The 24,176-nt window shown below is 42.8% G+C and overlaps 1 protein-coding gene across 1 annotated transcript in view; it reads right to left on the bottom strand.

The window, feature by feature from the left end:
* LOC146182152 (uncharacterized) overlaps positions 1-24,176 on the bottom strand; it is a 108,153-nt gene that overhangs the window by 20,901 nt on the left and 63,076 nt on the right. Inside the window, exons 12-13 of the mRNA XM_084575903.1 lie at positions 22,696-22,777; positions 16,114-16,267 (exon numbers count right to left, since the gene is read on the bottom strand). Coding sequence (XP_084432029.1) covers positions 16,114-16,267; positions 22,696-22,777 — 236 coding nt within the window. The remainder of the gene's footprint in view (positions 1-16,113; positions 16,268-22,695; positions 22,778-24,176) is intronic.

Raw genomic sequence — 24,176 nt, 5'->3', positions numbered from 1 at the left:
TAGATAGAGAGAGAGAGAGAGAGAGAGAGAGAGAGAGAGAGAGAGAGAGAGAGAGAGAGAGAGAGAGAGAGAGATGGGGGGGGGAGAGAAAAAAAGACCTTATAGTCAGCGTTAATCAAAATACCATCCCTATGGGTGAGTGATCTTGCGAATGCACAGGGTCGTCAACTCTTAGGGCGAACACGTGAGCGCGTGGTGACTCTCTCAGGAGCGCCGCCGCCGACAGCCGGCGAGAACTGTTGGCAAAAGAACATCCGCAAGCATGTGCACGCATGGTACCACACATTCTCGCCGGCTCCAGGGCACCAGCGGCTAGTACAGTGCGGGGATCCTATGTTGCCGTATTCCCTCTAAATATGGCCCGTACTTTAGTAGCGTGGGTCGAAACGTTTTCTTTTTTTTGATCTCGCTCTATGCTCAGTCATCAGCTTCCGTTCGCTCTCACAACCATGCAAAAACGTCTTATTAAGCATATTTAGTTAAAGCACGCACGACAGAACGATCATATAAACGTAAATTACAAACGAATCACAGTCATCATACACGATAAACTCGGGAGGTATCTGACCTCTCCGAGCAGGAAGCTAATTTAGATGGTTACCAACCGCAAAGTATGCTCTTTGCGCTGTTCTTCGGTATACGCAGTTCTTGAAAAGGTAACTGCGCGAGAGCGCAGCTATACTCTCTGGCTTCTATTCAACCTGGGCTACAGAATTGATGCGTTTAAAAGATAAAAGCGTCGTGAATCACAGGTTAATTTTTTTTTTTTTTCATGCGATCTAACAGGTGTGCAGTTGGTATGCCTCCGTATTTAGGAGCAGCACCGGACACGTGGACGAGAGGGTCTGAGTGGGTTCCACGCCCTTGAGTAGAACAGTCTTGAAAACAGAGCCATACTATATCTCGATAGTCCCTCGCAGCACTGTCAAAGCTACGATGAGTGCAGAGGCGAGGCTCTTAAGATGCGGAATGTAATGTCAATATGGAGCGGTCATATCAGGATACGGGATAACATGCTTTAAAGCGTGCATTTATGAAACGCGATTTCAAATCGAACCTTGACGTAAAATCGAGCTATACGATATCATCCAAGTTTATTGTTCGCAACTCTTGCGCATGCTCAAATCACGTCTACAATTTGACGGTGCACTTCGTACCAGGCCGTCTTGCTTCGGAGGCAGATCGCCCTTGTTACTTGCGTGGTTTTCAACTGTTAATAGCTAACCAGTTAACATGGTATGTTAACTTGTTATTAACGGCACCTCGAGAATTCGGTCGGCCTCGTCTCATGCAGCTACAGTAACAAACAAGAGCGTTAAATTCCCTTTGCCTTTTATTCAGGGTGGTGATGTTTCCTCTCCCATGCATAAATAAGAAAGTAAGAAAGTCGCTTTGTGAGCAACATTGGTTTAAGCTTGAAATACCGCATGAAGCGAACAGGTTGAAGCATCCTAGAAATTGCCAGCGCCAATTCATTTGCGTACAATTGAACTAGAGGCGCGGGTGTGATACAGAGCGTAACGTCACTCAGAACTCTGTTATAAAACTGCCGAATAGTCCTTAATAGTTTGGTACGTATACAGCATCTATTATTTCTCCTTTGAAACCACATCTGCATGCGAGCCGACAACATGCATACGACGCGATGCGGATGAGCACGCCTAACGCCCTCTCGTGATTGGTTCAAAACGGCTTTTAGCCTCCACACTGCTGCAAGAAAGTGATAAGATAGAATGTAGGTAGTTGTCTGAACCTGCTGCAGTGCCCCGTATAAAGCAGACGCCGACGCCTTAATTCTGCTTCGAGCGCACTCTGTTGAAACCTTGGCACCGCTCGATTCTAACCCGATTACGTGCTTTGAGGACACCGCCACTACTTTCGTATTTCACTTACTAATATACTTAGGTTTTTTTTTTTTTTTTTTTTTTCATTTCATTCATTTCATCCTTAAGGTCCCGAGGGCATTACATAAGGAGGGGCTACAGTTGGGGTAAATACAATCTTGATGAAGGCAGGCACAATCAACACAATAACTACAAATTGTAAAAGGCAAGAAAAAAAAAATATAAAGAGCATCAAGGTATTCGTGGGATCATGCAGAAATGGGATCATGCGTTTGCATTTGCCGCTTATGCTTTTATGTATGCCAGGTATTCATTCTTTAGGTGCATGGTACGGAAGCAGCAGACCTTAAGCTCATTGGCGTGTTCCAGTCAATCTACTTGTTGTTTTACAACGTACACGTGTGTTTTATATAACTGTAGTTTTTGTTGTTGTTCCTACTGCTCCTGCTGGTGGCCTCTAATTATTTAATCGAAATTCACTGTATCATTTGTGTTTATGGCCTTTTGCTCTATAATGCTTGTAATAGAAGCCCTGAACGTAAAATAAATAAATAAATAAATAAATAAATAAATAAATAAATAAATAAATAAATAAATAAATAAATAAATAAATAAATAAATAAATTAAATAAATAAATAAATAAATAAATAAATAAATAAATAAATAAATAAATAAATAACCAACCCTTCCCTAGTTTTAGTCGGACATCTCTAGAGCGAGATGAGACTGTAGGTTTGCGTCTTGCAGCGAGGGTAGTCATTTGGCCGATGGCGTTTATGATGCCATCCAGCTGTCGCGGCGTACGAAAAAGGCACCCTTTAGGATGTGTTGCCGGTTCTCTCTAAAGAGCACGGTGCTCTGAAAACGAAGTTTTACGCAGTAGTAACTTGAAAAAATGAATGGGGTCCAAAAGTAACCAATAGCAAACGTATCTTGCGCTACTCCTTCATTATGATAAAATGACCAAATGATATGGGGCCAACAAAAATATGTGTCAATATAATACCAATATAAGCCCTCCCCTTTTATCTACTCCGATTCTCGAATTCTCTGATGACTTTATTTCAGAATAGAAAAGACAGCAAACTAAATCAATCGGTCCAATGCGAGCAGTCTTTTGAAAGTCCGTGAACGTGGGTACCCATGCCTAATTCAGTGTTCTTGGTGCTACACCAAAGGTTAAGCCCATGCTCTACTATTCTACAATATGTATTTTTTTTTTTAAAGAAACGAACGGCAATTAATCGCTGGGTACATTCCGTAGCAGTGCGCAGCCATGTATGTGCGATGACGAATGCCCAGATAGACGCCGGAACAATTTCAGTACGAATACTTCTGACGGCTTTTTGTGCATTTTTTGTAGCAAGTATGTACTTTCAGAGCCGTACAGCCACCCTGATTTTTAACAATATAGCGCGAGCATCCACCAAACTGCTGGTCAGCGCCTTACAACGGCGATAAGCGTGCAACACGGCGAGAGTTCGTGCATGCGCAAGAATGCGGAACGTCGCAAACAGATATTGTTGCAGGGCGTGTGTCTTTGTGATCCGAACAGCGTAGCTGAAGACGCTCTCTCTTCGTGCGCGTGCGCCAACTCTCGCCGTGTTGCACGCTTATCGCCGTTATAAGGTGCTGAGCAGCAGTTTGGTCGACGCTCGCGCTATATTGTTAAAAATCAGGGTGACTGTACAGCATACGGGATGATAAAAACGTACAGAGATATGATTCCCATGCTTTCATCTACAAGCCCTCGGCAAAAGCAATACAACAGAGTGGGTTAAATATAGAAAGCTTTGTTGCGCCATATCAGCACGAGCAGTCGATAACAGCGTACAAATGGAGTGCTGGAACTTGAAAGGCAAGAAAATAAATAAAAGAAGCTTTCATAGGCTAGGAAAGAAAAACGGAGAAAATTCCGACAGAGTAACAAATGAAGAGCCATTTCAGGCACCCTCACGAAGAGTGCTTCTCAGTATAAATAATACCAGAGCAGCAATGCACGCCTCTTACGCAAATCACCGGCCGTTTTGCGTTATATACGCTTACTGCAGACATGTACTTTTGGCGTTTTGAACATCGAATCAGAAGAATGTGGTTGGAAGCGAGAAGCATTAAGGGAATCTGAGCGTTGCAGTCATTTCATCAGACGTGCCTGACGCTCACATCGTAGTTGGTTCCGCAGCTAGAGCGAACAGAATGTGTGCGACATTTTCTTTTCTTTTTTTTTTTATGTCATTGAGCTTCTAGAACCATTTGCTCGGCAAGGTCTTGTCCTCAGTTTTCTTTTTTAACTTTCCATGCTCTCGCCTTGATGATGGCCGTTCTCGTGCTTGCACAAGAGAGTAGCTCGGGAGAGGGGAAGAGGGGCATTGTAAGAAACCAGGGTATAAAGAAGCGAAGTGTGTTAGCCTCACAGGTCTTTGCAGCTGCGGTCGCCTTCAAGCTCAGGAAGATAATACACGATCAACCGTCGGTTGCCTAGCTAGCACATGAGCTGAGGTTTAAAAATTTGTTGGAAGCACTTAGATCGCCTTAAAGAGCGGTGAGGCGAAAGCCTTTCCTGCGACTCTTTGAACTCATTTTTTGCTTTTCTCTAATTAGATTTTTCTCTCTCTTTATTTTTTTGCTCCTTCTCTCTATTTATCTCTTTGTCACTCTTTCTATTTTATTCCCTAATTTTTTGCACAATTTTTACGTCATCCACAATTTGGACGTCCGTTGCAGTTCTGACGTCTGCACGTTATATCGACGTCCCGGACAATTTTGATGTCTAAGTGGCTTTTTTTTTGGCTCTAATTAATTAACAAATTTATCCATATCAATTAAATTTTTCAAGTAGACACATTCCCTCCCCTCACATCATACAACCTCTCTTTTACTGACCAATCAATTAATTTCTCGACATCCTCTACGGGCGCACAAATCTTGTCCACACTGATGAGCCTATAAAGGCTTTCTTCTTAAAAAAAAATTGAATTAATTTCCCAATCGATCCCCCAAGCCTGGCTAAAGAGCGAACATTACTTTTTCTTTTTTTTTTTTTTTTTTTTGCTCCTGCTCCACTGCCTTGTGAAAAAAGAGAGTCTGCATAGAAGCACAATTCAAGATTGTGCAAAACAGGTTCTGCTAAATGGTGCGAGAAGTGCTGTTTTTTTTCAGTAATAATTATGATGGGCGACACGTGCTCATAAAATCTGCAGAAATTGGTGCCTCGTTAATACATAGACTCAGAATGCGTAAGAGAACCCCGCAAGTGAACTGAGGCGAGCATGGAACCGATTTTGCATAAAATTCCTCGAGGACTTCGCGCAATGTGGCACGAACGTTGCATTACCAAAAAAATGCTTAGCCAAGGAAGAAGTGTTGGGATAATGCGCGAAAGATGTGGCGCTTAAGAAAAAAGCCTGTTTTAAGCACTACGCCAAAGGATTAAAAAAGACAGCGGTCGAGAACAAATAAGCAGCTGATCTGAGAACAACAATGTTTCAAATTTTTAGTTTATTCGACCGTTATTTGTGTTTAGTTTTTAAGTTTAACTAGGCAAAGCGTAAGTTATGAATGTATAGAGAGTGCCTGAAAGAAACACACGATCGAGCCGTGAAAGGTACTGCTGGGGCCAAAAGGCGGCATATTGAGGTCAGCGCCTTCTTCGCTAATTTCGTGGTTGCCAGAGCTCGAAAAAGACGCCGTCACATTGTCGTCCTAATCGAATCAGCCGCAAGGATGAGGAACAGCATAACGTTTCTACGAATTACTTTTGCAAAATAATTAGGTGGAGTCTAATTACAAGCGTTCTTCAGAAATATCCTGCTTTTTGAAATGTACCGCAGCAAGGAAAATAAATTCATTACTTCATTATTAATTAATTAATTAATTAATTAATTTATTTATTTATTGATACTGCGATCTTTTACAAGACCTTCGCAGGGTGGGCACACAATATGGTAGTACATCAGTGCTGGAAACAACACAACGATCTTAAATATGAACAACACAATTGCAAAAGTACAAACGAAACACAGGAATGTAGCGGTACAACAATATAAAAAAGTTAAAGGTGGTTTTCAAACCTTTTAGTGAAGTTTGCGTTACTGCATCATTAGTTAGATTATTCCAGTCTGTAATAGGTCTGGGGAAAAAAGAGTATTAAAGGTGTTAACTCGTGCGTGTAATGGCGTTACTGTAAAATCATGCCGTTGTCTAGTGTTGTACCCCGAGGAGAACGATATAATGTTGGATGTGTCAATATTGTGCTGGCCTTTGATTAACTGAAAAAAGAACTTTAGGCGACAGATGCGGTTTCTGTGAGAGACTGGAAGCAAACCACTTTGATTAAGAAGAGCAGTGATACATGTGCGGTTATATGAATTGTAAATAAACCGTACTGCTTTCTTTCGGACACTGTTTAGTTTAGCAATGTTAGATTTAGTGAAAGGATCCCATATTATGACGGCATATTCTAGCATAGGGCGAATAATAGTGTTATATGAAAGTGAACGTACACTGGGGGGGGGCTGAGCATCAAAGCACGTCGGAGGAAAAATAGTTTGCGTAGGGAATTTGCTGCAACGTTGTCAACATGCTCTGTCCAGGAGAGGCTATGGCAGATCCGCAGTCAAGATTTATGCACGTCACATTTATTGAATTCGTTATTTATTCAATACGACGCTAACAAAGTCGACACGCTTTTCGGGGCCCTCCTGCCGGAAACATTGAAATCAAATTTAGAACGCGTGGTGTTCTTTAATGTGCCCCTAATTTTCTATTCACGAGCATCGCCTTTGACCGCGCCGCGCAAATGCAGATTCCAAGCCCCGTAAAGTGAAAGTGAAGCTTCGTAAGCAGTAGAAGAAAAGTGCCATTGACATATCCAAGGTTGCATGCTTAAAGACGCGGGCGTTTAATTACACACCCACATAATTCCACGAAAACTCAGTTGAGCCGCATACAATAACTTAGCGATGCAGCAGACGAGGCTCATTCGTGACCTGCGCAACGATCACGTGGCAACGATCAAAGACGTTCCCTAGGTGAAGAGTCGGGCGTGCGGTTTCGCTAATTTTACGCTAAACTTAATTTCGTAATGATTCAGGCATGGCAGTCGCGTTTCAATTAAGTGGGTTAAGGAGGACCCTAATTTACAGGTCGGATTAGCAAAATTCATCCAGCCAAAGGAGGTGCAGTATAGTTGAACGAAAAAGGGGAAGAAGCGAGTTTAATTAGGAACTCGCGTTATCATCGCCTCAACGCATAAAATTCGCACGATGGTTGAAAGAGCCGCACCGAAGTAATTATTATAAATGGGGAAAACGAGCCTCGGTAATCAGGGAAGAGAAATGGCCTTTTGTAAGTAAAAAAAAAAAAAAAAAAGTGCAGTGGCACTGCTCCGGTATTAGATGCAAAAATAAAGTAAAAGAAAATAAAACATCACAGGAAAGGAAAAAGGAAAACGCGCCGTGCTTTCCGTTTCTCCGCCTCAATCAGTCAGTGAGAGGATGTTTGGGAAGAGTGTGTAAGCAAATTAATCGTCACTTGCGCCCCCCCCCCCCCCCCCCCCCCCCCCCCCCCCCCCAGCCGGAGGCACGAACCGACGTTATCTAGATGAAAACAAACGAGTAGATAAGCAGTTTGCGATAGGAGAAATGAGGGGGACAATAAAGAGGGAATTTGGGAAGCCAAGGTGGCAAGCCACTTGGAAAAGGTGGCAAGAAAAAGCCATTCAAACAACACAAAAGAGATAACGAAGCAGCGAAGATTACGCCCGCTGTCAAAGCAATAACCTAATTAAGCGAAGACCAATTAAGACGCACCGCGACGAACAGAAAGGGGGGGGGGGGGGGCAAGGTGATCCTGGCCTCGCCCAATTTATAAATTGGCTTCGCGCTTCAGTAACTGCGATGAGGGGGGAGAGCTAGAGGTCGGTGGCCAAACGTGAACCATTAGCCGGATGGAAGCACGGCACACCGCCGAGACAACCCCCACAAGGGGAGAAGAACCGCGGATCGATCGGCAGATTGATTAAATTGTTTGCGCACCGCGGTAAAGGTCGCAATATGAAAGCACCTGGACTGCTTTTGTGATGCGGCCAGGTAATGAACGGTATCATAATGATGGGAAAGGAAGGTCAAAAAGCATATATATAAAAGACAGAACGTTGTGCTTGCGGCACTGATTGCTCTGGAAGATTGTTACCCATTGACGATAAAGAACCGTTGTGAGTTAAACAGAAGTGAACTTGGCGGTGATATAATAGAAGAAAACTTATATTTGGTGCAGCACCGTGGTATCGAAGTCTGCGTAGCGGGGAGAGTTTGGCTATTATATCTCGCAGGTTAATATCCTCAACAAAGAAAACCTTTAATTAATATCGATTCTATTGAATTATATCAGGCGTATTTCAGAGGGTAACAATACCGCCGAGACTGAGCGCCAACAATACTTTTTTCTTGAAGACATCGGTTTAAAGAGGCATGAAAAAATATACAACGTCGGAAACATGTCTAAAGCTCACAATTCTAAAGTACACAAATCCCTTCAAAATGCTTGCAAAATTGGGAAATATCGACGAAAGAAACTAGCGAAACATATGCCCGAGCATAGAATCTTTCATTAACTCTGCTTTTGTCAGGAGTAAAACCAAACCACTATCGCTTTCTATCAACTCGGGGGGGGGGGGGGGGGGGGGGGGGAAGCAGACTCCTTCGCTCGTTTCCTTAAATCCCTCTCCATTCCCAAGGTTATTTCTGCAGATAGGGCCTCAATCAGGAAAAAAAGCTTTAGAGGATTTCTTTAATCGAAGCAATTTATCTTTGCCACGTGCAAGACTGCACGAAGGGCGCCGTCTTGGGAACGAATAACTAGATTTTCTCTTCCATACGTTTACAGCAAAAGAAACAAACAAACGAAAAAAAAATGGTCATCAGGCCTTCCATAAAATCTCGAGTGTTTCCCTCCGCGCAGTTGAGAGGACGCAAAGTAAAACCAGAAATTCATATTCTTGGTTTGGCGTCTCCATCTTGTTCATCGGGATCGTTGTAACCTGAACAGCATGTGTGGAAGAAGTGTAACGTATAGAGAAGTGCTGCGATTTATTTCGATCCCTCGAAGTCCCGTAATACGCGTAAATTTCAGTCCTCGACGGCTTTTTCATCTCCTGTATACGCCGGGGTAGATCATGGAACTCGAGACCGCGCATTCAGCAACATAGCTCCACTAATTGTGAACGAGAGTGCAGGCTCTTAGCAACTATTTATTCATTTATCATATACAGGGTGTTACAAGGAAGACTTTATGTAATTTTAAAAAATGGACTTTGAGAGGTGAAATTATTTTTGTTGCACGAAGTTATCACGGGTCTGGGCGGGTTCTATAAAACGGGTTAGATGTGCTCTTCAGTGGAATAATTAACTAAAATTCGTTAATTAACTTTTGAAGTATTGTAATCGGGCGCACAATTGTAATTTGGAATTTGTAGAGAACTGTAGAAAAAATGACGTCAACACGGGGGCGTGACTTTGCGCCGCTCAGTTGCCGCGCGGAGCCCGTTGCGCGCGTCTGGAGAGCTGAGTTTCTGAGCGCTGCAGTTCTCCGCACAATAAAGTTTTCATAAAACTAACGATGGATGACTCATAATTCTCTACAATTTCCAAACTACAATCATGCATCCAAGTGCAATACTTAAAAAGATAATTAACGAATTTTAGTTAATTATTCCACTGAAGAGCACATCTAACCCGTTCTATAGAATCCGCCCAGACCCTTGATAACTTCGTGCAACAAAAAAAATTTTACCTCTGAAAGTCCATTTTTTAAAATTACTTAGTCTTCCTTGTACACTCTGTATTTCGGACCAAACATGCTCAAAACGGGACCATGTTTAGTCCTGTTTGGACCGAGACCTCAGCCCACAGGTACTGAATGGGACTATGTTTACTGCTCACCCTGCTGCTTGGGGCAAACATGTTTGGAGCAGTGTAAAATTCGTTAAATGCGCGAAAAACGAGCAACGACTGCCCTTGACATTTCCTAGCCGCACATTTCATTTTTATTGAGTATTTTGCGTGATATGGAGATTCTATTCCAGAGCCAAGCTCTTGAATCTCTGTCATTGACCGGCGCTGTATTTCGTATACAAGAGACAGCAACCGACATAGCCTGCAGATATCACAGAAGGCGGTACATTGATAAAAAGAATCGTGATTTAGTCGTTATGAAATATAACCTTTAAAAAATACGGCCGAGTTGAAGCTCCCTGATTATTTTAACAAAGAATTTTATTGCGATATTAGGAAGCCTGATCAGAAACATTGATATCTATGAAACTTGTCATCATGAAATTTAGCATATCCCATCTGTGCGCACAAACTACGGCACACAGTTATTGCAGTTCACGCTACCGTCAATACTAAATCTGCCTGGGCTATGAACTCTGACAAAAAATAAAGAATAAAAGACTGTGAAATGCAAGGGAAGAAAGGGAAGAGGGGGAAATGGCTACTTATTATTTTTTTTTTCTGGTTCTAATCTGAATTTCATCCGCGCTTCTTTGCTGCAGTCTCTACCTATTGTAGATTTTCGTTATTATACCTTCTATTACTACCAAAGCGTTGCTTTGCTACAATAGCATTTTGCTGTCGTTACTATTATAATTTTTTTTTATGTTTTATATTGCATCTATTGTCATAGATTTCCCCTGCCAATGCCATGTTTACATTTCACACATGTATATGCATTGCAAACGGGCACAGACCTTAAAGCTGTGTGTTCAGCTTTTTGTCTGCTCTCTTGACCTCTGTAAAGAAGTCGAATAAAAGTGATTCTGATTCTGAAATGCATTTGTGCGTTCGAATTTTGACGGCATTTCAGTCGCAAGGATAACTAGACACACTGCGCAGGAAGATATAATGCGAAGTTTGTGCGCTGAGATTTGCGGCGCTTGTTTCCCTTGTCATTCTCTGCGGTAAATCATCGCAAACGGAAAAGTAGCTGAAGGAACGTCGTGAACTATCGACTGCCCCAACCCTGACCACCGTTCATAACACGGTGCGTCCCGCCATTTTCGAGTTCCTGGGCCAATCTATGCTCCCACATACACGTTTTTTACACCCCCGTTCCTTACAAGGGTCATCAGCGCCACGACGCCCGATTACTTCCAATTCTCCCTTCCCCTTCCAGAGCAATTTCCTTCAGGCTTATCCCCTTCTCAGAAGCAGCGAATCATAATAAGCCCTTTTACGTTCTCACGTTTTCTTTAAAATTTCTTGCACCTTTCCATCTTGTAAGCTATAAAGCCACTTCGACCTCCACCTTCGATCCTTTCAGACTCCTCCCGGGCACAGCCCTCTAACAACACACAAAAAAGGAAGTTTTTTTTTTCTCTTTAAATACCTTCCTACCTCTTTTCTCCTAGCTCGCCCTTTTTTGTGATTGCTTATTATGTCACAGCCCCCATTTAACGCCGCTGCGAGAAAGGTCTGCGCAGCTTTCTGCCGCGTGCGTTTTGCTCCTAGCTGGGTAATTAGGTTATAACGATTAATCCGCCTCGATGCACATTGTTGCTGGTTCGCTTTTTCTTAACGACAGCTCCTTTCCTGCCGCCTGCCTCCCAAATCTTTTTTCTTTTTCGTTTCTGCACTAGCCGTTTTCCTTTTCAAGGAACTGTTTTTTACGTTATCATTATTTTTTAATTTGTGTTAACAAGAATAGCGCCCATCCTCGTCCCCCTCTTTCTCCTTGCTTCCCGCGCTTTTCTCGAATTGAGGGACACTAACAAGCTTCCATTGTATGACATGCTTCAAGCCGAGATTAGAAGCCCCCATATTCTTATCGGATTTCTCCTTTCAGAGAATGAAAAACGCACTCAAGCGAGCAGATTACCTGGCCCCATTCGATGCGGGAAATCTGTAAGCCTTGCTTAGCATGTTTTGGAGTAATGTAGAGCTGATTCATTGCTGCAGAAGTTATTACTATTGGAAAACATTTGAAGTTGGTTCGCCAATTAGTAAAATTTAATGAGCACTTGGAATGAAATATGAGCTCACCTGACCGGTTGTACAGCATAATAATCCGTTTATTTGACGGTAGAGTACCACGCAGGAATTAAAAGCAAGGAGATCGCAGTCTTGTCGTAAAAATACTGAATTTGAGCGCACGACACTCATTTTATTTGTGGCTTTTCTTAACGTGATCTGATGTGGCATATCTCCAAAATTGTACTCATGCCACGTCATCACGAAAGCTGACTTAAAGCGATTCGGATATAGCGCTCGTGGACAGGCAATGCAACGAAGCAGTGCGGCAGGAACGGAAGCTGATATAAATGAATTGAAAAAAAAAAAATGACTAAATTTAGTTTGGTGTCGTGTGGGTTGCGATACGCAGTAAAGGTGCCTCATATGCCTGGATATAAAAAGAGTACACAACTACTACAACCTACGAAGCCCACTAAATTAAGACTCTTAAGGGATGCGACTCAACATAGGGACTTAAGCCGGATAGCTGCATAGTGCCCGACGGTGTCCTGCTTGTTAGGCCTACTGATCCAGGGGGGAGCTCGGGCGACATGAATGTATTCGAAAGCAATCCGTGGAGGTACTACAAGGGGGAGGGGAGGGGAGGGGGAGAGGCGAACGGGCAAGCTGCTAGCCATAATCTGTAAGTAATTGCCAAATGCGTTCCACCCTAATTTTATTCTCCTGGCTATCTCTCTTTCATGGTCCTAGTCTACGGTTATTATACCTGTCCTAAGTATACATATTAGGCTTCCACTTCCAGTGTTTCGCTACCTATTGTAAACTGCAGTTCCTTACCTAGGCTGTTGAATATTACCCTATAGTCTTCTGCATACTGATTTTTGGGTCTACTTTTCTGCGTTTCTTGCCTAGGTCATCAATCATTCTTTGCAATTCATCCCCTGTGTTAATTAGCAAGGCAATGTCGTCAGCGTATCGCAGATTACTTAGGTATTCTCCATCTACCCTTATTCCTCACTGCTCCCATTCTTAGTCTCTGAATACTTCTTCTAAGCAAGCTGTGAATAGTACTGGGGAGATCGTGTCTCCTTGCCTTTTTATGGGAATTTTATCACTTTCTTTATGCAGAACTATGGTTGATGTGAAGCCACTGTAGATATCTTCCAGTATATTCACATACTACTCATCTACACCCTGATTTCGCAATGTCTGCATGACTGCTGCTTTCCGTCTTTTCGTATCTTCTAAAGCTTTCTTAACCTCGTGCTTCGTTACTGGCGGAACGTCTGACTGCTATTCGCTGCTGATACTCTCATTATTGCCCTGACTACTTCGGCTACGCATACATCTTAACTTTGCCTATACCTAATTTCCTTTTACCCACTTTAAGGTTACGACCATTCTTTAGCACACGCTCAAATTTCTACATGTTATACTTCCTTATGTTGGACACTTTGCACCTAATGATTACCTTCGATATCCTGTCTGTTGGGCTAGAGGCTTTCATACCTTGGCATCTCTTAGTCAAATCTTTCGTCTGCTTGGATAATTTACTGGTATCGTCTCTAACTGTCCCATCACGTACTTCTACCAAGCATTCAGTAATATCTCTGAAGGTATCGCTCATAGCTTCTACATTAAAGTCGTCTTCCGCGATTAAAACTGAATATCTAGTCTGTTGCGATGTCCTGAATTCTTCTATCTTCCTTCTCGCCGCTAATTCTTTGGCAGAATCCTTCCTTACTAATCTGTTTCGCTCCCTTGTCAAATCTTGACTAATTCGAGATCTTACCATCCTGTGGTCACTGAATCGCACCTTTACGATCACCTTTACATCCTGCACAAAGCCAGGGCTAGAACACAGTAAGAAGTAGATTTCATATTTAGTCTTCCCTTTAGAACGTTTACATCTGTACGTCTGGTTTTTTCCTTTGCCGAAGAAGATATTCGTGATACTTAAATTATAGCGCTCTGATCACTTACCTAATCCCTCTCCCCTGCTATTCCTAGAGTCAATACCATAGTAACGCACTGTCTGGTCTCCAGCCGGCTCAGCTACGGCCTCCTTTCAGCCCCCCCCCCCCCCCCCCCAGTTCGAGCCGGAGCTTCGGCAACCGGATCCTCGCAGGATAAGGGGGGATGGGTATACTCAGCGGCGAACGATGGTGGCAGGAGCGCGCGCAGCAACCGGAGAACACGAGGAAATAAGGGGTGGGGGGTGTCGCTGCCTGCGCGGCGAAGAGATAGTAGCGACTGACTGATGACGCTGACGCCGCTAGCGAGTCAAGACAACGTGACTGCGTAGAACACCGTCACCGCCATGCATAAAGACGAGGGGATCCTCTCCTCTTCCTGCGTGGCGGCGAGGGTGTTCTCCGGTTGCCGAAACTCCGGCTCGCTATCAGCAGATCGCGGTGCATGCCTCTCTCATTCTCACTCGCTTCACTCACCAGCGGCGTCAGCGGCATCAGTCAGTCTCTGCTATCTGTTCGTCGCGAAACGTTCCTATGGGTGCACGCGCTGTCTCCTGCAACCTCCCAATAACTATTTCTCCGACCACAAAGCTTCTTTCATGAGAGCCAAGAACTGTTAGTGGATTGTTTCTTGAAGGAATACGTGTAAAAAATTAAAAAAAAAAGTTGTCTCTAATTGAACATACGTGTCTTGTTCGAAATCTTTGCCTCAATCTATCGAAAAGTTGAAACAGCTGATGAGCTGCGCTCAAATTTTGCATTAGGCAGTAACGTAATCGTGGGCAATTTTTTGCTTTCTCCATTTCCGATTCTACATCTTCGTAGAAGTTTTCGTCTCCCTGGCCATCATGACTACATGTATGCGTGTATAGATAGACCTGTACGACCTTTGCTTGATACCACTTATTAGGCTTAGTTACGATGTTTGCCAATCTCTCACTAACGCTATAAAATTCATCGCTGTTACCAGTCGTATGCTTTTGAAAAGCAACCTTACTCCTATAGTTTTCGTCTGTCCAGTAAACCTCGATAACACAATACATGCCCTCCCCTGAGTATGATATAGGCCTCATTTGGCCTCCTCACCTCACTAAGCCCTATAATATCCCATTTCATGCCTGCAGGTTCCTCGAAAAGGGCTGCTAAACTAGCCTCACTAGCTAGGCTTCTAGCGTTAAACGTTGCCACGGTCAGTTTCCAATTGCGGCATGTCTGGAGACATTCTTAGCACCCTCCGCTGCGTCACAGGTCTGACCGCCGCCGTGGTCAGTTGCTCCGCAGCAGCTTATTATAACTTTTGGTAAGCTACAATATTGTGCGGCAAGTTATCACATTGTAACATAAATATAAAATGATGACATATGAATATTGTTTACGTAACCCTTTATCCTCAAAGCATGACCCATGGGAAAACATTTACGTCGTTCGCCATTTATTATCTAACAGCAAAAATAAAAAAAAAATCGTTGTGTAAGAAAGTTTGCTCTCCCTCCCATACTCCCTTTTCTCCCTAGAACCAATCCCTGGGGCCGCCATTGGCGCAACGAAAGTCTACTCCACTTTGCTGGCGTCGTTCGCCATTTATTATCGAAAAGCAAAGCGCATAAATATTGTTCTACAAATAAAAACCAAAATAAAAAAACATCATTGTGTAAGAAAGTCTGTCCTCCCTCCCGTACTTCCACTTCTCCCTAGAACCAATCCCTGGGGCCGCCATTGGCGCAATGAAGTCTACTCCACTTTGCTGGCTTTAACTGCGCTTAATGCACTGGCTAGCGTGCGCCGGCTAAGACATTCTGTCTTGTCTGGGTACAACTAAAGTAAACATTTTTAGGTGTGAAGTAATGAATAAAAAATTGCAGGATCCTGATCCTTGAAAAAAAAAAATTCCTGGCCATTAAAAGCGGATTTATGAAGCTCATAAAGCACCAAGCGACACGCATGCGCTATTATTTAAGCGAATACCAGCAGGCTGCCTAGCGAGGCAACCCAGAATTGCTTCTTCCGCGAATCCTCGTTTTGTCACATGACTGTACATGCGTCATTTTCAAGATATCTCGATTCATTCAAAAGAAGTAAAAAACAAAAACAAAACAACGGGGATCACCGAACTTACCAGGAAAGGAGCTAGGACGAAACATGATAAGGCTTCGTCAAAAAGCTGTTAGAAATGTTTTTACGATTGAGAACTTTTTCCCTAAAATGTTTAACTAGAATTAATACACCATTTAAGAGAATGAAACTAGACCGATTGGGAGTTTAAAGCGATAAGTGAATTGCTTTCTTTAAGTGATTTCGGTTCCAAATGAGGTCGTCGGTCTCACCGGCTTGCATCTCTCCAAGCAGGTGACCACTTCGGCCTCGAGCTCCAGTGTACTGCTGCCGGTGAATGCGAACGCCTCCAGGTAGCTCTCCAGGGACTTGCTGTGCGAGTCGATTGTGCGGATCTCTCGCATCATCTTCGCCTCCACCGGACACCTGCGCCAACCGACAGAGACGGAGAGCATTTTAGAACGTAAGCCCCTACTGTTCCCATCCGAAACCTCAAGGTTGTCTGGATAACAAAATTTGACCTTGAACTCTCGCTCTGTGCAGCAAACATAGTCCGTCTTTGTTCTCTAAAGTAATTTATCTATGCAAACTAGCTACTATGCATGCGCCAGGATAACTCGTGTCTCGCCACAGATGCGCCGCAAAAAAAATTGCAGCGACTGGGTTTCGAACAAATCAGCTTCCCTGGTTAGAACAGGAGAGCACTATGCTATCATCACAGCCGATCACGCCTCGTTTAAAACTGCAACACACTTTCGCGCTGTGCCGTGAAAATCGTAATTTTCGTGAAGTTTCACCTATGCCGCTTCTTCAAGCGGGGAAGCAAGCGCAAGCGGCAACTTTGGTTGCGGCCAATGCCTTATACGCTTGCAAAACTTGGTTCAAGGATAAGGACAGCGAACCTTCTACAAATTTTTATTGCGATAGAAATACTACGCCAGGTTTTGGTCCGTCACGTAGTCCCGGGAAGGGTCACGTTTGACACACTATAGTGGGCAGTTACTTTGGTCTTGGTTGTCTAGAAATGATGTTCAATGTTATAATAGTCGCGCCTATACTTATATGAGAGCGAATTCTCATTCAGATATTGATTTAACATTAGCTCCAAATGGTATTGGAGTATCATCGTGGTCTACAATAAACTTCAGTACGTCAAGTGGCCACTGCCCTATCACTTTCAACACTGCATGTAATCCGATTAGGTTAACTGGTACATCATGTAAATTTGTCAGCATTACACTGTTCAAGAAATGCCTACAAGTGGCCTTCAGGTCATCTTCCCCTTCTGATAAATCGAATCGCGTTCCTGCAGTATTGTGTTCAGTTTCAGACGCAACTCGGCGATCAGAGTTTATTGTTCAGTCTGCCATTAAAAACAAGACTCCTTCCAGCTGATGGAATGAAGAATGCGAAAAAGCCTATCGTTTGAGGAAATCCGCATGGAAGCGCCTAGCCCATATTCTGTGCCCAAACAACTGGATTAATTACAAATTATTTGCAGCTTCGTTCAAAACAACAATGTCCAAGGCTAAGGAGGAATATAATGCAAATCTGAACACCTATGTGTCTAACCCAGTCAGCCGGAAATCTCTCTATAAATACATGGAACGTACTTAAGTTTTTCCCTGCTTTAATACCACCCAGTCCTCTGTTTTGCCTAAAAAAGATGAATTAGGTCAATTGAAATCAATTGCCCGAGGCCTTGCGGCGCGCTTTCAAGCTTGCATTACCTTTTCTTCAGCCCGATTGCATTTGGGTATAAACTTCACTGAGGTAACTATATCTGAATTAATGCCTGTAGTTAATTGCCTGCAATCAGCTGCCCTTGGAGTTGACAGAATATCAGTTGCCATGCTGAAAATACTATTCAAAGACTTTGTTCCAGACCTATTGCAGATTGTGAATTGGTCTTTGGAAAATGCTTGGATTCCACAAGCTTGGAAAACATCGAAAATAATTTTACTACTGAAAGACCAGGGGAAAGGATTTGATCATGACAGTTGTCATGATGAAACATTTGGCCGATTGCTATCACTTCAAATTTGTGTTGTGTTGTTTTTTTTTTTTTTTTTTTTTTTTTTTTTTTTTTTTTTTTTTTTTGGCGATAAGCAACTCAGGCTATCACTTCAAATTTAGTTAAGCTTATAGAACGGATAGTGTACTTTCGTCTCACGGATCATATCCTTCCAAGGCTTTAGCGAGGCTCAGATTGGATTCCGACAGGGATGCTCGATTTGGAACGCACACGTAGAGTCGTATTAGGGTTGCCATGAGGCAAAAAGAGGTTTCAGCTCTAGTTACTTTAGATATTGCCAAGACGTACGACAGCGTAGAATACAGCATTTTGCTTCATAAACTAGCTGGTCTACATCCTCCGTTATACATCTTTGCGTGGATTAGGGAATTTTTAAAGGATAGATCATTCTTCTGGACAAAGGATGCATTAAATTCCAACACTTACACCCAGTTAAGAGGTGTACCCGAAGGAGCAGTCCTCTCGCCGTTATTGTTCAGTATACTAATGCGTGACATTCCTATTCACCCGGCCGTCAAAGTTTATGTGTATATAGACGATATTACTTTTTTTTTGCTTCTGCCACAAATATTCTCAACCTATATCATTTGTTGCAAGATTATCTAAATGCCCTGGAGGTCTGGTTAGACTGCCAAAGGCTAACTTTAAATGTCAACAAATGTGCCGTCCTAGTATTCCCACGGACAACCCCTATTAACATTTTCTTGTCTTATCATTCTGTCCTAATCCTGCAGGTTGATTCTGTTAAATATTTGGGTATATTATACAACCGGAGGCCTGAAATTAGAAGTCTTGTGCTTAAAGGTGAACGTGCCCTTGGCCGGTTGATAAGAATCAGCAATACGAAATATGGTATGCGTCGGGACACTCTGCTCTTGCTTTATAAGACCTACGTGCGACCAATACTTGCATTCGGCTACATTCTCTTTTCTGGGTGCCCAAGGTACAAGCTTGAACCCCTGTTTGTCTTGGAACGACGAGCTCTGCGCTTTTGTTTAGGTCTGTCCAAATCAGTGGCCAATGCTTTGCTATACTTGGAAGCTCGGATACCTAATCTAAATTCGCGGTTTCCGCTTCTAACTGTGCAAACATATTTAACGCCTTTGGAGCCAGTCCCTGGAGTAGCTAACCCCATATAAACTTCAATCCCATCATACTACTTTGATAATATTTGGCCTAGGTATAAGCTCCCTCAAGTTGTGTATACTAATTCTCTGCTGTCGAAACTTTCAGTATCAATAACCTCTTTAGTACAAGTTAACCACTGGCGGCCTGATACTATAATCTCATTTGGTGACACCCTCCCAGGGAATGCTAAGCATTTGTCTGACAATGTATTAAAAATGATCTTATAGAGGATTACCTCGCAATTTGCCGAGCCATATTGCCATTTTTACAGATGCCTCTCAGCAGGATGAAAAAGCAGCTATTGGCATATACTCCCAGGCTCTTGACTGGAGTTATTCATTTCGGGTCCCAGACTATACGCCAATTTTCGCTGCTGACTTTCTGGCCATTGAGCTGGCCTTGACTAAAATCCCTAGTAATATTTCTAAGGTTATTTTTCTTTCTGACAGCCTATCCGTGCTGTCATCGCTCGAAAATTCGAAGGACACTCTGTTTTGCCGTTCCCTTTATTTTTTCTTCCTCCTCACATTTCAGATTTGCGTTTTGAATGGGTCCCTGGCCACTGTGGTTTTTGCATATAATGAAAGGGCAGATTTTTTAGCAAGCTCCGCTCTTAGTGGACTTCTTGTTCCATTCATACCTAATACCGTTTACTTAACTTTAGCACGATTTCAAAATTTCCAACGTCTCCATCACCTCAGTAACGCGCCTCTCCTTTCTGCACCAGATTACCAACACCTCAGATGGCCTTTGTATGGCCGCATGCGTGTTTCAAGGCTATGTGAAGTGTCTATGACTCTCTCGGGCTGCAGATTACCGAAACTAAATCTGTATTTATCTCGTTCGGGGCTATCTGCTACTAACCTCTGTGAGTCTTGCAAAGAAATTGAACCCATAGATCATTTGCTTTCTCTTCTGCCGGAGGTTCGCATCTCTCCGCAAAATTTGCTCAGCGACTCCCCTTTTGAGATTAGGCCTTCCACTAACCATTCCAGTTCTCCTCTCTTTCAGGGCAAGCGTCAAGGGATATGCCCTTAAGCCAGTGTGCTATTCTATTACACAATTTCAACAGGTAGATTCCCATGCTAGGTATGAATTCATTACTTTTTCTTTTCCTTTTTATTTTTTCTCTATTCTAGTTAAACATTCATATCACTCTATACTCCAGTCCTTGAACATATTGCGTATTGAATATATATTAACAATCCACAATGCACCCGGGCCAATCCCCCGCCGTCTGGGGTCACCATCATCATCATCACTGACAGCTAATGCTTTCGCTCCACATTCGATTCAGCTGTATTGAACCCTTCTCATTCATATGTGGGCTGGTAGCTTGCGCTCTCGCTTCATACTCTTAAAGGATGAGCTTATGTGTCCCCAATAATTTAGCACCTTACACTGATAGGGCGTGAGAGGGTAATAATGTAGCAGGCAAAAGAAGCTTCCGCCGTTGCTATCGCAATTCAACTAGGGTTAAGCAGAGCTAAACGACAACTTTTTTTTTTTTTTTCAAGTCAGCTCCAGCCGCTTCATAGCTGTCATGACTTCATACCTGCGACTCGCACCTGACGCGGCAGAATTCGAACGTGCACAACTAATACAGAGCTGATAACATAGGTCTAGTAAGGATGCGATCACTGACCAGGACGGTTAGTAAATCTAGTACATAAGTGGCTCACAAGATTTTTGGTGTCAGTAATACACCGCTGACCATCTATTACGCCTCAGCACTCACAACCAGTGTGCATGGAATTCAAATAGTTGCATGCGAGAACGCTCATGGCGAAGACGACACAAACGCATGACTGACAACCAACCTCTCTGTCACTTTCCTGCACTTTCGTGCGTATGCTTAGTTTTCAAAATTCACTGAATATGGAATAACTAGCCTAAGCCAATATCGTATCAAAACTATGCAGTTGATGTTAGGAGGACGGCTGAATGAAGCGACCGAGCTCGCTCGGAATTCAGGGCAGAGCATTTCGAACGAGGGGAACATGATTCTGCGCTGCGGCTCTGGCAATAATACGATCGTTCAGATATTTACGACGTCTATTGCACCAAGTCTGAAGTTGGGCTGGTTTGGCGCTGTTTATGTTATTAAACAGTGTAAAAAAAGAGGTGAGAGAAATAGAACACGACGTTGAGTTCTGCATAGTGTGCAATTACGCAGCATTCCTTCTCTTCGAATTTTTGTTATATTGTAAGGCATTCAACTCAGCGTAAGGAATTACGTCTACAACGGAGCAGTTTCACAAAGCTTCATGCTGCTAATTTTCTGCCTACAAAGCCAACGCCAGAATTTGTAAAGAACAGGGCTACTATTGCTTCTCTACTAAATCTAGTCATAAAGAACGCTGCATACAAGGAATAAATAACGTTAAAAGGAGGTTAAAAATATAGAGCGTATGAACTAGGCAAATTTTACGGGAATGAAGTCGACTACGGATTCACTCAGAAGATGAAAAAGAGAAATATGGTTTGGTTTAGTCCATAAGGATTAACGTGTCAAAGCAACTCAACCTATGAGCGACGCCGTAGAGTGCTCCGGAAATTTGTACTGCCTAGAATTCTTTAACGTGTACTGACATCTCACAGCACACGGGCGCCTTGCTTCTTGCCTCCATCGAAAAGCGGGCTCCGCGGCCGTGATTCTATCCCGCATAAAATATGAAATGGATCTTTTTATGATGATTTAAATGGTGCGCCTTATTTTTGAAGCGCGATTAGGGCACTTCAGAACATGCATACATAGAAAGAAATATACTGATGTGGCTTATTATATAGAGGGCATATGTGATATGTCTGAAGATACATTTGCGCTCATTTTCCTGGAATGTCAAATTATCCAGTTGAGAATATCCGAGGCCGTACCGTTCAGAGCAGTGTGGGTGGATCCGATGTAGATATCAGGAAAAAAATCCCTTGGAAAATTGACGGCTTAAATGAAATTAAGGAGTCTTTAGGATTCAAATTTCGTATATCCTGAAAGCAACCGGAATTTCTACTCGAAAAGAGGGCTATTGCTATAGAGATTGGTGACGTCAAAAAAAGTGATGACGTCAAAAAAATGGCATTCGCCATTGCCGTGTCTCAGAGGAGACGTTCATATCATCCGCCCATCTATAATCTATAACCAATGTACCACACTTTACGTTTAGGTTTTCTCTACTTAACTCGCCTTGTTGAACTCATGTTTTAATGGGATAAGTGCCTATGCCAGAATCTAAGGCTCAACGAATTTCCTCACGAGATGGCAGCATTGTGTGTAACTTTGCAGGTGAGAACATCTTCGTTCGTCTGACAATCACCTGTAGTGCGTGTTTGCACAGCCGATACGTTCAAGCTAATCTTCACGAGTACTTTCTCTCAACTCCTGGCAGGGCCACAAACTAACGTATTCACACTGTGCGCAGTGCTCTGCGTCCATCGGAACATCTGTCACTGATCACGTATTATGTGCGTGAAATATCAACAATATTCATTGCAAGCATCAGAAGAGTACACATAGAATGAAGGGAAAGCCACCGCTTGCTGAATCAACAATATCAAAGGGTGGTAAAAAATCCTCTAACATCAAGAACACTCGCTAACTGACAAGAATTAAAAAAAATATATATATATACTAAATAATTAAAAGGAAAGCCATTAAAACGCAAGCACAGCAGGAAGTGCGTTGTGGACTCACCCAGTTTTATCGATCAGTGTGAGATTTGTGGACCCAGTTCCATCCCGCGCGATCAGGTTCTTGATGAAGATGCCATAAGTGTCTGGAGCAAAAAGGACGCAACAGCGATCGCATCACATACAGCTTTTCTCACGCTTTGGAAAATACTCTGCTCACGTCCTATGTTGCGAGCGTTGGTGTCTCAGTCGCACTTGAGTACCTTTAGCTTTTTTTTCCTTTTCCTTTCTCGAAAGCATGCGTTTTCGTTCGTATACGTTTGGCCAGGAACAGTATGGCACGCAATGCTCCAGATAACCAAGACAAATGGTCTTTTATCCCTACCTGCTATGTATCATAAACTGCTCCCCCCCCCCCTTTTTTTTTTTCTGTTTTGAAGAAAAGTAGATTCCGTGTTGGTGGACCATGCGAGCTGGGGTATGCGCGCCAGATACATTAAGCAAATTGTCTGCGCAGTGCCAAACGCAAATAACGGCAAGCGTAGTCGCAAGACGTCTCCTGAAGTATGCTACATTTATCTCCGTTCTGAGGTTCTTGAATTGTCATTTCTCAAGTTTGGTTTTCTAAAACTAAAACCAAAAACTTTGCAACGACGATGTGTCAAGCCGATAAAGCATGACATCATTAATTGATGCGAAAGAATGTCCGCCTTTATTTGCGAGGTACGAATCAGAAGCTCCAAGTAATAATACAACGGACGAAAAAATAAAATAAAAAGGTTACAGAAGCCTTGGAGCGTCGTTATACACTTCGGGGGGCCGACAGCAAGTCTTGCGATTTACACGCTTAAGTACTCATAACAGTCGCGAACATGTTCATAAACGAGTTTCTATTAGCCAGTTTTAGTCTAAAGTGTGCGAAAAGCTGGGAAACAGTGGGTTTGTTCCCTTTTTTCAGACGTGAACATGGGGTACTATCACCACCAGGAAAACAGTCTTGTGCAATAAGTGAGAGACGGAAGTCTGAAATACGATATTAAGATGCCGAAAATCACTAAAATGTAAACGTTTTTATTGAAAAGAAAAGGCGAAGTGACTGCAACACTCGTTGGAGGACACCAGTACCACGTCGTACAGTAAGGTAGGAAGGTGTGATTGAATGAAGAAAGAGAAACAGAGGAATCAATGTGGAAGGCTGCGAGATAATTTCGATTAACTGGAGATATTTAACGTGCACTGACACCATCCAGCAGGCGAAAAACGCTCGAATTGAATTTTTGGACCCTTCTAAAAAATAGCGCGCAAAAAGTGCGAATTTTCGCTCGTCCAAATTTAAATGTCTAGATTTTATGACATCAACAACCGTAAAAGTAATTAAAGGACAGATCAGTGAGGGCGCTGGTTTAAGGCATTAAAATATTCAGCAGCTTATATAGGTATACATTGATTTTCATGACAAATGAACAACTTCGTCCATACGATAGAGGTTGCAAACATAGAAACCCTAATGCTTGAGTCTAACTCAGTAAATATTCGTCTCAATAG

This window comes from Amblyomma maculatum, chromosome 8 (genome assembly GCF_055883805.1).
Source record: "Amblyomma maculatum isolate TAMU_Amacu chromosome 8, ASM5588380v1, whole genome shotgun sequence".
NCBI classification, from domain to species: Eukaryota; Metazoa; Arthropoda; class Arachnida; order Ixodida; family Ixodidae; genus Amblyomma; species Amblyomma maculatum.
This window is presented reverse-complemented; position numbering and strand designations above follow the sequence as displayed.